The sequence below is a fragment of the Carassius carassius genome, chromosome 25 (assembly GCF_963082965.1).
Source record: "Carassius carassius chromosome 25, fCarCar2.1, whole genome shotgun sequence".
In the NCBI taxonomy this organism is placed as follows: domain Eukaryota; kingdom Metazoa; phylum Chordata; class Actinopteri; order Cypriniformes; family Cyprinidae; genus Carassius; species Carassius carassius.
In genome coordinates, this window is record NC_081779.1 from 28,123,293 (window position 1) to 28,141,038 (window position 17,746).

At 36.7% G+C, this 17,746-nt stretch overlaps 1 protein-coding gene across 10 annotated transcripts in view; it reads left to right on the forward strand.

Annotated features, from left to right (window-relative positions):
- The window catches only part of LOC132104528 (receptor-type tyrosine-protein phosphatase U-like), a 281,009-nt gene that overhangs the window by 168,218 nt on the left and 95,045 nt on the right, over positions 1-17,746 (forward strand). For all 10 annotated transcript variants that reach the window (XM_059510078.1, XM_059510079.1, XM_059510070.1 and 7 more), the window contains exons 6-8: positions 5,380-5,557; positions 8,707-9,000; positions 12,389-12,712. In XM_059510078.1, the coding sequence (XP_059366061.1) occupies positions 5,380-5,557; positions 8,707-9,000; positions 12,389-12,712 (796 nt within the window). The remainder of the gene's footprint in view (positions 1-5,379; positions 5,558-8,706; positions 9,001-12,388; positions 12,713-17,746) is intronic.

A 17,746-nucleotide genomic window follows, 5' to 3' on the forward strand; every position in this document is an offset into this window, starting at 1 on the left:
GCAAGTACATCTTGTGTTATTGGAAGTGTTCCCAGTTCTGGTTGTCCTAATGAATGCAGTCTAAAAATCATTTAAAGGATTTGAATATTAGAAATGTGTTATTGTGTTATGTGTAAACCAGGTTCAAGAGATGGGTCTTTAATCTAGATTTAAACTGACAGAGTGTGTCTGCCTCCCGAACAATGTAAGGTAGGCTATTCCAGAGCTTAGGTGCTAAATAGGAAAAGGATCTGCCACCCGCAGTTGATTTTGATATTTTCGGTATTATCAAATTGCCAGAAGTTTTAGAATACAGCAGACGTGGAGGACTATAATGCAATAAGAGCTTATTCAAATACTGAGTTGCTAGTAATAAGCAAGATTTTAAAATCAATACGATGTTTAATAGGGAGCCAGTGCAGTGTTGACACAACCGGGCTAATATGGTCGTACTTCGTGGTTCTAGTAAGAACTCTAGCTGCTGCATTTTGGACTAACTGGAGTTAGTTTATTAAGCGTGCAGAACAACCAGCCAATGAACCATTGCCATAATCTAACCTTGATAAACCTTCATAAAGGCATTAATTAATGTTTCTGCATTTGACAGTGAGAGCATAGGCCATACTTAAGATATATTTTTGAGGTGTAAAAATGCAGTTTTACAAATGCTAGAAATTTGTCTTTCAAAGGAAAGATGCTATCAAATAGCACACCTAGATTCCTAACTGATGACGAAGAATTGACGGAGCAGCCATCAAGACTTGTGTTCTAGGTTATTACATGCGGAGGTTTTAGGTCCGATAACTAACACCTCTGTTTTTTTTTCAGAATTAAGTCGTAAGAAATTACTCCTCATCCAGGTTTTATTGACTATGCATTCCGGTAATTTTTCAAACCGGTATGTTTCTCCGAGCCTTAAAGAAATATAGAGCTGAGTATCATCAGCATAACAGTGAAAGCTAACACCATGTTTCCTGACAATATCTCCCAATGGTAACATGTATAGCGTGAAAAGTAATGGTCCCAGTACTGAGCCCTGAGGTACTCCATACTGCTTTTTTGATCAAAATGATACCTCTTCATTCACTGCAACGAACTGATGGTGGTCAGATAAGTATGATTTGCACCATGCTAATGCACTTCCGTTAATGCCAGCAAAGTTATCTAGTTTCAAGAGAATGTTGTGGTCAATAGTGTTCCAATAGAACTAATAGAGAGATACAGACTGGAAATCCTCACAGATACCATTTTTCTCTAAGAAGAAATATTATTGTGAGGATACTACCTTTTCTAGTACTTTGGAATGAAAAGGAAGATTCGAGATCGGTCTGTAATTAACTAGTTCTTTGGGGTCTAGTTGTTTTTTTTTTTTTTTTTTTTTTGATGAGAGGCTTAATAACAGCCAGTTTGAATGTTTTGGAGACATATCCTAATGGCAATGGCAAATTAATAATGGTCAGAAGAGGATCGATGACTTATGGAAGCACCCCTTTTAGGAGCTTAGATGGAATAGGGTCTAACATATAGAGAATGAGTGGAATTGTTCCTCAGGGGGGTCTATAGTATACTGAAGTGATTTGAAGCGAAACTGTCACTGATGGATGCATGGTTACAATTTTATCTCTAATAGTATCAATCTTAGAATTAAAGTAGTTCATAAAGTCATTACTGCTGTGTCGTTGGGAATTGTCAACACTTGTTGATGCTTTATTTTTAATGAATTTAACCACTGTGTTGAATAAATACCTGGGGTTATGTTTGTTTTCTTCTAAAAGAAACAAAAAGTAATCAGATCTAGTAGTTTTTAATGTTTTTTCTGTAGGATAGGGTACTTTCCCTCCAAGCAAAACAAAATACCTCTAGTTTTGTTTTCCTCCAGCTGCGCTCCATATTCCGGGCTGCTCTCTTTAGGATGCAAGTGTGCTCATTATACCACAGTGTCCGACTGTTTTCCTTAAACTTCTTTAAGCGTAATGGAGCAACTGTATTAAAAATGCTAGAAGAGTGAGAGTCCATAGTTTATGTTACATTATCAAATTGTTCTGAGCCATTGGATATGCTGAGGAATTGAGATAAATCAGGAAGATTACTTACAAAGCAGTATTTTGTGGTAGAAGTGATGGTTCTTCCATTTTTGTAACAAGGACTACAATTTACAGTTTTAGCTATATGAAGTTTGCACAAGACATATTTCATGATCTGAAATATCGCAAAACAAAGACGACATTTTTAAGAATTTTGCTACTTTTTTCTTTCTCTATACAATGACATTTCATAATTACGCAGTCAGGCTCCAATTAAAAAAAAATAATGTAAAAATAAATAAACACGCAAATGTGAAGAAGAGAGCTGAAATGAAGCAGAAGCTTATCTGTAAATAATTCATCCTTCCTCTGTGCTGTTATGAATTACAGCATTTAGCTCCAAATGTCTGTTGACCTGCATGTGATGTAAACATATTGTTAATGTTGCAGCTCATCGGCCGTGTCCAGTAATCTGACCTGAAATCTCCTGTCGAGATGCACTAATTGCAGCTTGTGTTTTGATCAGGTTTTGGCTTTGAGTGAAACCTCATTGGTCTGAGAGTCTCTCGGCTGTGTTCTGTCTGCAGTTTAAATAGTACAAACAAACCTGACTGTGTACATCTCCAGTTCACTATAGCAGAAGCTCTCCCGTCTCAGTTCAGACTTGTGCTGACACGAGGACGTTTCTCCCCAATTTAATTGATGTGTATTATTTATTCGGGTGCTTTGGCGTGGCCATGAGGCAGTGCGCTGAGCCATAAAATGGTGATATTTACATCATTTGTGTAATTGCCAGCCATTTCAGTCTTGTGTTTATTTTCTTCTCCAATTGCCAGCATCACGAATGAATGCTTCAAAGCAGTTCAGAGAAGATGAAGGAAGACTGTTGAAGGTGCTCTGTCAGGCACCGGCGGATGGTGTGGTGTTAGGAGATGGTGACCAAGGGTAGTCAAAAAAACAACAACAACAAAAAAACCTACAAACTAGTGTTGTATCTTCTATTAATACATTAACAAACATTTTATAATTCTTAACAAAGCATTAGTTAATATACTGTATATCCAAATAGCTCAGATAATGTACTAATGATTTTAACAGGTGATTTATGTGCATCTGAATGCTTACAAATGTCATTAAACTGGTTGTTTAAACTGTTTAAAGTGATTTGTATGTCTTCTAATGCACATTTTTACATTCAGTACGTTCATGGGAATTAGACTTGTAGCTACTGTAACAAAGTTTGAATAAAGTGTGATTAGTTAAGGTATTCTTGCTAAAGGCATAAAATCAACAACACATAACAGCAACAGCATATAAAACATATATACTCATTTACATATTTATTACAAAATATGATTCCAGAATTGCAGTTTGACAAATTGCAATTGCTGTTATTGCTGAAACAAGGCAAAAATCTAATCAATGATGCTATCTGTACTTGCGTTCATGATCATATGGATATAACGTTTAAATATTTACAAGCACATAATCTCTCATTTTTATCTTTTTAAATATTAAATAATGATCTGATAACATTGTATGATGTTTGTTAGTGATCTATGAATGCAATTTATAACAGTGTTACCTTGTTTTTTTTGTTGAAATAAAGCTGAATTAAAATGTAAATATGCAATAACATCAATTTAAATGAAAACTGGAAATGTTGATTTAGCAACTAACTGAAATTTTAAGTACAGCATTACTTAAATACAACTAAAACACAAAGCTCAATACAATAGTAGTAGTAGGCTAATAGTTATAGTAATAACAACAACAACTATAATAATAGTAGTGATAGTAGTAGTAATAATAATAATGCTAAAAGCGGCCGAACACTCACTTGTTTAAACTTGCTTTTGTCTAATCTGTTCTTTTAACTGTCGTCTATTTTTATTTATTTATTTATTTTTTAGATGTAAAGCACTTTTTGAAACTTACTCTTGAAAGGTCCTATAGAAATAAACATTACTTACTACTACTACTAATAATAATGAAAGTAAAGTAAAATTAAAATAATTAAAATAAAAACTAATTCAACATGTAATATGTAATAAATACTCTCATATTAAATAAATATCACCAAAATAACACTTACAATCCAAATAGTACAGCAGATTTGTCCTAGAAACTTCACAAAGTTTCTAAAAAAGGATTTATTTGAAACAATTTTCATTCAGAAATCGGTAGTCAAAAAATCTCAAAGAAACAGCAAGTAACACATCGAAGGTGACATTTCTGAAGTAGAAAGAGTAATACAAATATAAATAGTATTTCTTGTAAAGTGCTCTTATTAACAACTTAATAATAATGATTTTTACAGTGGACTTCTTATAGTATATGAAACTTTAAAAGTACTTTGGTCATTTCATTGTTAATGGAAGAAAGAAAGTCATGCTGGTTTAGAATGACATAATGGAATTAAATAATGCCAGAAGTTAGGGAGAATGATTCATTTAAGTGCAGTTTCTATTTTTTTTCTACATTTCCTTTTGAATGACAGGCTCTTTCTTTCATGTGGTTTGAATTCTTTGGCATCATTTCCTGTGTGAGCTGCTGCTTTGTCCAAACACCTGGAGGGTGCGTGTGTGTTAAAATAATGAGGGGACTGTGTGTTCCTTGTCCTTGACACCTTGTGATATAGGCTATTCAGAGATGCTAGCTGGTTTTGAAGAATAAAGGAGATCACACCGGTTTGGCCATCATCATTACAGCCAAACACATCAGCAATATATGCCAGCTCTTCAAGAGAGTTTTATTATGCTCTTTATGCACCATAAAATAAGTTATAAATCAATCATAAAACAAAAGTCGTAGTTATTAGTTAGTTAATAGTAGGAATTGGACCTTAAAATAAAGTGTGACCATATTAAGTAATATTATTCAGTGTTCTTTAAAATCAACCCACGTCTTCCAATGTCACATCTCGTATATCATTTGAAGTTCAGAGTTTTATATTCCTAAACAGGACTTCGCTCAGTCATTCATGTGCACTGAACTTGTAATTACGCTGGTTCCCAGCTCACGTGAAGGGCACATTCGTTTCTCTGATAAATCTGGCATTTGCTCTTGCAGAATTGAGTTTGGCTTCTCATACTTTCAGTGTAAGAGATTTGTGGGGTTATTGTATTTAAAATAATCATGAATATTTATGGAGGGAAATGTTTAATAGAAAAACTGTTGTCATGCACAGATCTAGAGGAAATGCTTGTGTTGTGTGATAATTAATGTTAACCTAAAGCTGATTCAGTCCAGAAAAATGTGGTCCAAATGTTTACAAAGAGCTGATATAAATGTGGTCATGAAATGTACTTCACTAATCATTTTTATGTACTATGCATTTTTGCTTATGTATCACGTACCCCTCTCTCTGTTTCAGAGGCGTAACGGTGTTCTGATGTCGCCGTACTCAGTGACGTCATCAGTAGGCGAGCGTCGACTGGTTGCATGGTTTCAGGTGGGCGGAGCCCAGCGTGGAGAGCAGGATCTGTACCGATGCCTCACTCAGTCGACGTACGGAGCTGCAGTGTCAAACTTTGCTGAACTAATCGTCAGAGGTATGACCAGTGTTTCTTTCAGCTCTATTTTTGTTTTTTTGCAACTGTGTTTTGGTCAATATCTTAAAACTTGTTACATAAGTCTATCCCGCAGGCTGTTGGATGTTTAATTCTTATTAGTTGGCGCTTGTTTTCAGGTGTGCAATTATTTTTCAGGGAAGCAATTCTAGGTCTTTTGACTGCAAACTCCAAACTCTCTTTCTTGGCAAAAAAAAAATAAAAAATAAAATAAACAAATAAATAAAATAAAATAAATATTTTTACTATTATATATTAATTTATAATAAATATAATAGACAACATTTTTTAGCACATTCCCCAAATTTCATTCTCATAAAAATAAATAAATAAATCTCAGTCTCATTATGTTACAAATATGTGTTATTTAAATTGTGGAATATTTATATAGCCTGCTATTGTTTATTACACTTCCTAATCAATGTCTTCTGAAACAATAAAATGATAGATTTGTGTGACAAATATTTGTTGTGATATTTAAAACAACACTCTTGATTAACCCACATATGCTGTTGGCTGAAAGCAATGATTTATAGTTTGAAAAGATTCATCAGCTGGAGTCGCATAGATTACCGTCATGGTTATTTTGCATAGTTCTTTTGCAGAAAGATGGAATATTTTCCTAAAACCTTTGTTTGTGTTCATCTGAAGTAAGAAAGTCATATACAGCTGGGACGGCATGAGGGAGAGTAAATGATGAGAGAATGTTCATTTTTGGGTGGACTGTCCCTTTAAGACAAGCGGATTTAAATGAAATATTTAATCAGTGCCAGTTGGCCCCTCTGGGTCTCAGCTAGAATAAGGAACCATACATCTCAGACATAACGCTTTAAATTATATCATACTTCAGCCATTATTCTTTGCTATTGCCAGGTTAGTCTCTCACAGCACAGCACGTTCTGCACTCTTCTTATCCTCTGAACTCCCAATCAAAACACCACCACCTGAGCACACCTCGCTGATGCTCTGAAACATCACGTCTCTTCAGCAAACGCCGAAAGCCTGAGAGAGTTGTAACCTCTCTGACTAGAGCACTCGAGAGAGAGCCGGCGGACTGATTATGGTCATATCCACCAATCAGAGACATATCTAACCCGGAAATAACCAAATTACTAGTGCAATCAGTTATGCAAATGACCACACGCTGCTTCGTCATTGCCCTGGCAGTGATTCCGCTCGCTACAAGTGGTTCTCGCAATGGTGGCGTGATTGAAATAGCGAATGAGTCACGGTTCTCCTGGAGCTGAGGTAATGCCACTGAAAGTCCACAAAACAAAGGAGTAATCAATGCTGCTGTGTTCTGTTTGAACAAGTAAATTAGGTACTTCACAGTGGCTTAAGAGTTTATTTTTTAACTTCCTTTATTAGCTGCTGAAGTGTGCTGTATTTGCGTCACAGTGTGATCACGCAGACATGAATAGAAGAGCAACAGGAGCAATCCATGATGCTTTGCATGTACTTCTTAATTCAGGCAATTTCCTGTCTGTCAAAATAGACTTAACGGCATGAAACCTTGCTTGCCATACGAACACACAAGTCCACTTCAGATTGTGATTAGCTTAACTCATGCATTAGTGAGTGAGCGAGTCGTTAGACTGATTCAGACTGATAACTCTTATTATAGAATATTTTTAGATATTCTTTGCAAAGAACTGGTTCATAAGAGTCATATTATTTGAATAACAATGCAGTAAAACAGTAACGTTTGAATGTCAGTGTTTATAGGATCCGCTTTAGATTCAACACAGAAAATGGGCATCATTTTTGTACACTTTCTAGATTTGTCAAGCTAAGATGTTCCTGCAGTTGTACCTTATATCGTGCAATACATAACAGGCTCGTCAAGTCTTGGAACATCTCGTCCGCCTCTACTGGAAGAAAAAGGCTCTGTTAGGTGCAGCTCATAATAAGCCACTTAAATGGGACCAGTGGCTTTCCAATTGTCAGCAGGCAAGCGAGAGATGCAGAAACCTCTCCTGTGAAAGCAGTTTGAGTGTGTGTTCAGGCATGTTTATCTACATCTGTGCTTTCATTAGCTTTATTCATATTTGATTTGTATATTGAAATATTGAAATTCAAGGTTTCACAGTCATACTGTTATCCTGATAGCATTTCATACAGAGATGATGATTCACGTCATTTGAGAGATTAGAAAAACACTGAGCAATCAGGATGCAAATTTCATTAGTTTGAATATGACACTGTCAGTTGTTAGTAAAACTCTCTGTTCGGTTTATTAACATATTACCATATTAGTAGTTAGGGGGTGTGGCCGAAGCGTGAATCCTTGTAAGGGAAAACAACTAAAGATTCCTAACACTGTGTCTACATCGGATGCGAGCAGCGCAGCACAGAAACTGCTATAGAACCACTGATCTATAATAGAGATTCATTATATAAATATCAGTCAGTAGAACTCTGTATAATCTGTCTACACTCAATGCGGTGCGACACCACAAATCCCTGACAGTTAACTGCTGCTGTCTTCTATTTTTGATGTGCTGACACAAATTTCAAATGATTTTCAGCAGTCGCTTTGTCACAAACTTTAGCTGAGGCGGCGCGGTGCCACACAACAACTTTCACATCCGGTGTAGACACTGTGTAAGGAGAGATGACTGAGGATGATGGGGAAAGATTTGCAGATCCTCAGTACCACTGACAAACATATAATCTTGTAAAGTGTGCAGTAAGTACTCCCACTCCATAGTATAAACAGAGTACATGCGGTCGCGAATCTTGAAAGTGATAGTGAAACTAAAAAACGATCGTGCATTCAAAAAAATGAAAAATGAGAATGCTGGTGCAATATCGTGATGTCTATCAGCCATCGGTGATGGACGATGACATCGTTTATCGGCCCAACCCTATTGGTTAATCCAGTCACAGTATGCTGGAAATACTATTAATACTAAACACAGAAGATTTGTTGACAAAAGGGTTAAATGTGGTAAAGTCTGTCAAACCTTGAGTGGTCTGTATGTGTAGCACCAGCTGCTCTGCAGATCTTTCTGATCACCTGACATCTATTTCCCTGATCACTTTAGTCTGATCTGAACATATTAAGTTGCACATTTCATTGTGAGTTATTTTTGCTTCTTTCTTTCTTCTCTTGCTGTAATCTGTTGTAGTCCCGCCCACACCGATAGCTCCGCCCCAGCTGCTGCGCTCTGGCCCCACCTACCTGATCATCCAGCTCAACACTAACTCTATAGTGGGCGACGGGCCGGTGATCCGCAGAGAGATCGTGTACCGGGCCAGCCACTCTCCCTGGTCCGAAACTCATGGAGTCAACTCACTGACGTATAAAGTCTGGCACCTGGAGCCGGATACCGAGTATCGCATCAGTGTTCTCCTCACGCGGCCCGGAGAGGGTGGGACCGGCCCGCCTGGACCCCCGCTGGTCAGCAGAACCAAGTGTGCCGGTGAGCGGACTCTTTTTCTTCCCCAATACTCAGCTGTTAAATGTTGAATTAAAATGTTTTAGAGTTAAAATGAGTGAAAATCATCCACTGATTTTGGCTTCATTCTCTGGTCCTCTGAGGAGCGTGTGTTGTTTGTCTGGTTGAAGTAAACGGACACAACTGTAGTATAATTGCACTTGTGTTGTAACCTTGCTTTTGGACTTCGTAATATATCAATGTCGAAGGTGCTCTGAGACTCTATTCGTCTTGGTCACCACCAGCAGAAGAAGAACATGGTCCCTTAACAAACTTTACACCGCACACATGTTGCTAATGGGCAGACATCTTTAGTTTTGGTATCTGATGTTGAGGCTGGTTTGGTGCAGATGTACACTAAAGGTGCATTACTGCTCTGTATTTCTGTATTACTCTGCATAATTTCATATGCATTTATTTGAATATTTATATTATAATTTATATTAATATTATAATATATCCTTCCCTCTACTCAAAGAGTTATTTTCATGTAGGTACATTATGTTAACATACAGATGACCTTATTATCACATAAACTGCATAAGTACATACTCTGTGTGTCCGAGTAGTGTCATCAGTTCAAACTAATTCAACTTCCATCTTTTATTTTATTTTATTTTATTTTATTTTATTTTATTTTATTTTATTATTTATTTTATTTTATTATTTATTTTATTTTATTTTATTTAAATCAACATTTATGTAATTGTTTTAATGTTTTAATAGATTGTGAATAACTTTTAGCATATATTATATTTACAGGCTTTATTGAACGTGTTACTAAATGTTGATTAAATCAGAAATATGCTAAATTAACATTAAAAAAAATATATTAAGACATCATTCTAAGCTTGATATATTCAAAATCAACTTGTACCTCATCAGGCCTGTGGGAGTTTCAGTAGATGTGTCTCATTAATTAGTGTAATCAGCTTGATTTGTCTGGAGGACTCGGAGGGAGGGCAGAGGTCTGCAGGCTTGACTGGACACTGACTGTCTCAGGCAGCCAGGAGTCAACATGAAAACACACTTCATCCCCCAAAATCAAAAGAAATAAACATAAGGAATTATGCTTTCACTGAGGACAAAGAAGTCTATTTTTATAGTGTTTGCATTCAACATTATTTTCAACAACTACCCCTAAACTGTCATAGCTATAATACAAAAAAACACCCTTTATTGTTCATTACCATAATTAATTTTACTTTTGTTGTTACACAAAATGAACTGATTTAATAGTTAGTTTTTTGTTTGTTTATTTGTATGTACTTTGCACATTTTCAATACTCATTACTGGAATTATTATTTGTATTCATTCATTTATTAATTCAATATTGTAATAATTACCTTTTTGCAACCTTTACACACACACACACACACACACACACACACACACACACACACACACACACACACACACACACATATATATATATATATATATATATATATATATATATATATACACCAATTGCCATTATTAACTAGTTGCTTATTAGCATGCATATTATTATTGACTGTTTATTTTTACTTATGAAGCACGTATTAATTTTCTCATTCTGCATGACCATATTTTTATATCCTTTAATATACCACATACCTAAACTTAACAACTACCTTATTAACTATTTATAAGAAGCAAAATCGAAGCTTATTGAGGCAAAAGTTGTAGTTAATAGACAGTTAATAGGAAGAATAGGTCCCAAGTGTGACCACAAGTAGTTTTAATGCATTGTATAAACTCATGAATAATTGTAACCACACTTATAAAACATCATAATATCTTGCTATTGTTACACCTTCAGAAAGCCAAATGCAGTAAAACACGTCAAACAAGCCAGATCAAGGGTAACAAGGAATCTGCAAATATTACAATGCATTTAAACCTTGGTAGCAGTTATTTAGGAAAAGATGCAATGCAATATAACATCATTATGAATACATTTATGCATTATCCATAAAGTGTTACCAGATTGCTTCTTAGTCTTACAATCTTAAAATGTGAAAAATGAACTTGAGATATTTTGGCAGAACCTCTTTTTCATATTTATGTTTTCAGTTTTAAAATATAATGACAATGTTTACTCATCAGTGTGCATTTGTATTGCCAAGTGCTTTTATTTTTACAGACACGCAGGACTCACTGGGCTCATCTCCTGCCTGTCTGTCTCTGGGATGAAACACTCATCAGATTGAGAGAGAGGGAATTTAAGTGACAGGAAAGACAGACCAGGACCCCTGCCTTCACACATGACACCTGCAATTAACTCATAGCAGCCCTAATCGCATCTGCACTGAGAGAGAGGATGCAGAGCTTCGTTAAATGCTAATTTATATGGAATGAGCACTCTTTGATTTACCCATGAAATGTACTTTAACACCTCGGTCTCTCACTGCTTTAGGGTTCATACGTGTGTTAGTCAGAGTCAGCTGTTCTCTCTCCAGCTCCATCCATCTGTCAGGCCATGAATTGTTCTGTTCAGATAGATATATATATATATATATATATATACTGGAAAAAAGTTAACGCATTATTATCGTGTTAACACATTAATTGATTATACAGATGTTATGTTATGTTATGTTATGTTATTGAGCGTTAACAAAGTTTTTTATAATTATGAAAGTCTGTTGCTCACTGGCTTTTATTCGCTTTTTTATTTGTTTTATTTCTCTTTTGGGGCTCATAAATATTCACACAATCATGCAGCACGTATCAGAAGATCTGCACTCTGGCGTGGTTAGCGCTCACACTTCACTGATCTATATATAACTGAACCGAGCTCTTGTCCATCTCTTCTAAATGAGCCAGGGACTGCTGATCACACTAGTCATACGAACCAGGCTTTGGGGGTCAAACGTGATCTGGCATGGTTAAGATTGCCTAGTGTGATCACACCCTAATTATTCTCCCGCATCGTTTTATATTTGTTTTAGGCTTATCAGAGTATTGTGCTATTATAGCTTAGCAATATGATATCAGGGAAAAGGGGAAGTCGTGGCCTAATGGTTAGAGAGTCTGACTTGTAATCCAAAGGTTATGAGTTTGAGTCCCGGGCCGGCAGGAATTGTAGGTGGGGGGAGTGAATGCACGGTCCTCTCTCCACCCTCAATACCACGACTGAGGTGCCCTTGAGCAAGGCACCAAACCCCCCCACTGCTCCCCGGGTGCCGCAACATAAATGGCTGCCCACTGCTCCGGGTGTGTGTTCACGTTGGATGAGTGTGTGCACTTTGGACGATTTAAATGCAGAGCATGGATTCTGAGTATGGGTCACCATCCATACTTGACTGTATATCACGTCACTTTCACTTTCAAACTCAAGTGAAAATATGAAATGTGTTTAACTCAGTGTCTCTTCTCTCTCCTCAGAGCCCATGCGTCCCCTCAGAGGACTGACAGCGTCTGAGATTCAGTCCCGTCAGCTGCTGCTGCAGTGGGAGCCGGTCGGCTACAACCTGACGCGCTGCCATACATACTCCCTGTCGCTCTGCTACCGCTACTCCACGGCTGCTGGGGGCGGAGCCGGCGGGAATAACGCCACAGTGAGGGAATGTCTGTCGGTGGATCGGAACACCTCCCGCTTCACGCTTCGGGACCTGCCTCCATTCCATGCTGTTCATGTGAGGCTGGCGCTGGCCAATCCTGAGGGCAAGAAGGAGAGCCGAGAGGTGACCTTTCAGACGGAGGAGGACAGTGAGTATTCATGTTTTTATTTATGAAGTTTTGTTGTCGTGTCTTAAACATCTATACCCCATTGCTACATGCTTGTTTCTGGTTCCTTTGTTAAATGAAACATTGTAGGCAACCCTGACCATTATGCATTATAATGTATGTTATGAATACCTTTAAAATTCTTTATATGTCAAGTAAAGTGTAACCAGACTGTTTTGCATTATGGTGCTTTTAAAATCATAATGGTTTTAAGCTAAATATAATTTTTTTTTTTTGATGTGCTGAAATATGAACCGTAAAAGCATCAACACTCCATCATCATATCCACACTTCAGCTAAATACCATTTTCACTCATCACTCCTTGATTTAGTAAGAATTTGTGTAATTCAAGTCCCATGATCAAGAATTCAGACATTTCAACTACGAAAACCACATTTTAGCATGCGGGGGAACATTATCATTATTAAATCAAGCACTAAATGAACAGACCTTGTGCAGATACATTCACAGACATAATGAGACCATATTCTCTTGATTGAATGCATCAGCATTTTCACTTCAAGGACTGTTTTTGTAAACTCAACACAACACATTTGATCTATTAGTGTTTAAGAACCTTTTTCTTTAGAACAAACCCCCAAACAGCTCAGTAAGAGGCATAATCAGTTTATTCTGCACAAGTATTTTCACTTCTGATGAAGAGTCGCATTATTAAACTTCGTATCCTCATGTTGTTCATCTTTCAGAGTTTGAAAACTTTCATGTACCCAGAGGTGTTTTTTTTTTTTTTTTGCACGGGTCACTAGCCACAAGCCATCCATCTTTGAAAAAGCCTGTATTTATCTGAGCAATTATTATGTGGCAACCACAGCAAAGCCCAGTTTGCCCGCAGTGCTCAAAGCCCAATTTTAGCAACAACACAAATATTGACTCACAGAACACCAAGCTTCAACATAATTAAATGAAAGATCATACTTTTAAATGGAAGTATATGAAAAATTAATGAGCTAAGGCCACCAGCAAAATGTAATAAAATTTGTTTTGCTTATTTTTTATTTTTTTATTTTTTTTTCATCGTGTGTCAGGCGGTGCGTGTTTGCATTCTCATGCAAATGCATTAAGAAGAAACCCTCAGAGGTCAAGCGAAAACCTCTCCATCTGAAAATGAAGATGGCTCAGAATGAATGCTCTCCATTTATCATTTTCTGAAATTAAAAACATCTTTTCTGTTCATTTATTCATGTGTTTGGTACAGCGACAGAGCTTGTTTGTGTTTGATGTGTTTGGCTAATTGGAAACAACCTCAAGAACTGAAGTAAATGAATGAATTAATTCTGCAAGTAATGTTAAATTACTGGTAGTCAGCATGCTTGCAGAATAAGAGAGGTAAGAAATGAGAAGCAGGGATATAAAAACTCTCTTCTTTTCAACCTTTTCATGTGTCTGTACAGGGATAGGAAATGCATGAAAAAGTAGCAATTTTTGGTTTGATACTGAATGGTATTGGACGACTACTCATTTGTACTACTGTACTAGTGAATGTTAACTTTATCGCAGCACGTCGTGCAGCATCAGCAGTCTTCTGCCAACTCCAGCACTGTCAGAAACCCTAAAAAAACAACTCACGTCAGCTGTTTAGAAGAGATTTTCTTTTGGCCTCAGTACAATTTTTTTTTTTACTGTAAAAAATTAAATATCCCTTAAAAAAAAGTGTTAATATTGGTGTAAACTGCATAAACCCAACTATATGCAGCATTTATAAAATAACATATGCATCATTTCCCATGTTCAGCATGTGAGTGTTTTAGGTCAAAAACACATAAATACTCAGTACACATCAAACAAAGCAATAGTGAGCACACAATACAACCGTTACTCACACTTGTGTGATACGACATTACTGTCACGTCCCATATAGTCGCACAGCATCATCTTTTAGTTTTAATCTTTCTGAAAATCCTGCATCAAACTGTGCCTTGTTTGGAAAAAAATCCAAAGTATTGTCATGATACTAAGGTTGTAACAAGTAAGTAGGACAATGGAGATAAAGATAATTCCAAACAGGCTTTAATAAATCAGATCAGATCCAAGCGGAAAGAAGAGTATCAGTAACACATTAGATTAGGGACCACATATTCACTATTAACTAAGAGTTTTCCCTCAATAATCTCTTAATTTGCTGTGTATTAATAGTTAGTAAGGCAGTTGGTAAGTTTAAGTATGGGGTACGATTTCAGGATCTAAAATATTATCATGCAGAATAAGACAATAATATGTGCTTTATAAATATTAATGAATAGCCAATATGCACGTAATATGCATGCTAATAAGCAACTAGTTAATTCAGACTTTCCTCCAACAAAAAACAACCCTAGGTCGTCCTCTAGCGGGCGTAAAAATAATGATAGTGTCGTGTTGCAGCTGTCATCATGAAATAACATATGACTGTCATAACCAATCAAAATACAGTTCATTGATTTTTTTTTTACATGGTCCAACCTGATTTCACAGCAATTTGTATATATTTTACTAAGTAGCTAATTCATATTAATTTGTACAAATAACCACACCTAACCTAACCTCACAGAAATCATACAAAATCGTGATTTATACTGCATATACATTTTATGAGCATGTGCATTTTCTGGGATCGAACCCATGATCTCATGATTGCATATTGTCATGTAACGCGATGCTCTACCAACTGAGCTATATAATATGAAAGTTTCCTGTTGCCGATAGGGGCACAATTGTAATTTATGCTCTGATGGGTCGTGTTTCAGGGATATGGACAAATTACCTATGTGGCTGCATTGGTTGGAGGACATATGGGGTTAATAGTGATAATTGGTCCTTAAAAAAATAAAGTAAAATAAAGTGTTACCAGAGCATCCAACCAATGTGTAAACAATACCCGACATCCAAGGCGTGAAAGGCATGAAGCTAAATACTGAAGTCAATAAGATGTGCACAGCTGGAACAGAATGACACAAATTAACAACCATGACAACAAATACTTAGGGAAGATGCTGCAAACTGAAAACAAAGTCCTTGTGATGTGTGTGAGTGTGACAGGTATGAAGTGAACAAAGAACCAAGTTTTTACTGAGGCGATCTGGATCTTCAGTAAAAATAGAGTTCATCTCTTGAAAAACTGGTAAGGGAAGAAATTAGAAGGAAAACTGAACATACACTTGACCCTATGCAATTTGCTTATAGGCCACATAGAGGAGTAGAGAACTCTACAGTTACGTTGATGAATTTATTTGCCAAACACTTGTAATGGGTCTCATGGTAGACTTTTATTCGTTGATTTTTCATCTGCTTTTATCACAATCCAACCCCTTGTTCTAATTAATAGGCTTATAGAACCGTTTACATTGAGTAACAACATTGTGGGCTGGATTCTTTATTTCTTAACTAATAGGACACAGATATTAAAGTCCCCGTGAAACGGAAGGGAAGGGAAACGACTTTTCTCCAGTGTTGTGATGTATTTCCGAGAGAAACGGAATAATAAATGAGGAAAATAGTGGGCGTGGCTTATTTTCCAACTAGCACCTGATTGGATCTAGATAAGTAGGTGTTTAATTCAAAAAATGGAGGCAGATCTAAACGCAAGTTTACAATCGGTTGTTGGGGATTACTCGCCACCTGAATCACCGCAATTTAGTTTGCAGCAGGAGGAGGAGGAAGATGAAGAACAGGAACACACAGAGGATAGTTTCGTCACGGGAATCAGACCTTACATGTTTGAGCCGTTGCGGAGAGTTCAAATGGTCACCTCACCTGGATGTGGCGGCTCAGGAGCAAGTTCACACTCGGGAGCATCTCGATGTGTCCCAATGGTAACACTAATTGTAATTATAAAACCGTAACGAGGGACTTTTAGGGAAAGGCAAAAGTGTTCCGTGAGTTCCACAACCAAAAATGCACCTCCTCGCCATCTCTCCTTTCACGCGCTGTCAATAATCGCAAACACACAGGCAGCCTGTCTACTGTCAGTTGGAGGGGCGTGGTTACAGATTAAGCAGACACCAATTTCTTCAAGCCTACGTCATTAGTGAAGGTCCTCCAATGCAGAAGGGAGGGACATTTTCAGATTTTGATTAAAGATTATGAAGCCAAAATTTTTTTTTGTGTGGATTGACTCGCATGGATGAATTGTTCAGCACAAAACGATCAATTTAGGCGAACAAAGTAAATATAGTCAATTTTGATTTCATGTGGACTTTAAGGGTAAATGGAACCCTTTCTGACCAAGTTTGTTCCTCTATGGGCTCCCCACAAGGATGTGCTTGAGTTTCACCTTTATTACTTATTCTCTACACAAATTTGTGTCAGAGTAAGTGGGAAAACAGGAACATTTTAAAGTATGCAGATGACACTGTTATTGTTAGTAAGCTTCAGGGCAATAAGACCGGCCATGGGCCGATTATTGATGACTAAAGTGGTGTGAGGAGTCCTACCAACATTTAAACTTATCTAAGACAAAATATATGATTGTTGATTTTAGGAAACAAGTTACATCTATTAAAAGTCAGAAAATAGAATCTGTGCAATCTTACAAATACCTTGGGACCATCATTGACTCTAAGTTGAACTTTGAAGGAAATTGTGAAGCAGTGTGAAAAAAGCGGCACCAGCGTCTGTTCTGTTAAAGGAAATTGACTCTTTTCATATTGACAGGACCATAATGATCATTAGAATTGTACTATAATAACACCTACAAATACAACTCATACACTTAAAACTTTAAATGTAATTCTATCATTTGTTTATTATTCATACAACAATACTTATTACTGTTATAGATTTAAATATTAAGCACTGCTATATAGATGGTAACACTGTCTAGTTCTCTTAGTAATGTTTTTAGCTCGACTTTGTGAAAGTATAACTGCTATACTCAAGGAAATTGGAGCCTGTCCTCCAACAAAAAACGACCATATATGTCGTTTGTGCAAGCATTTATTACAATCTATATTTACGTTTTAAAGTTATAAAGCCTCTAGCAGGCGTAAAAATAATGACAGTATCGCGTTGCGTCTGTC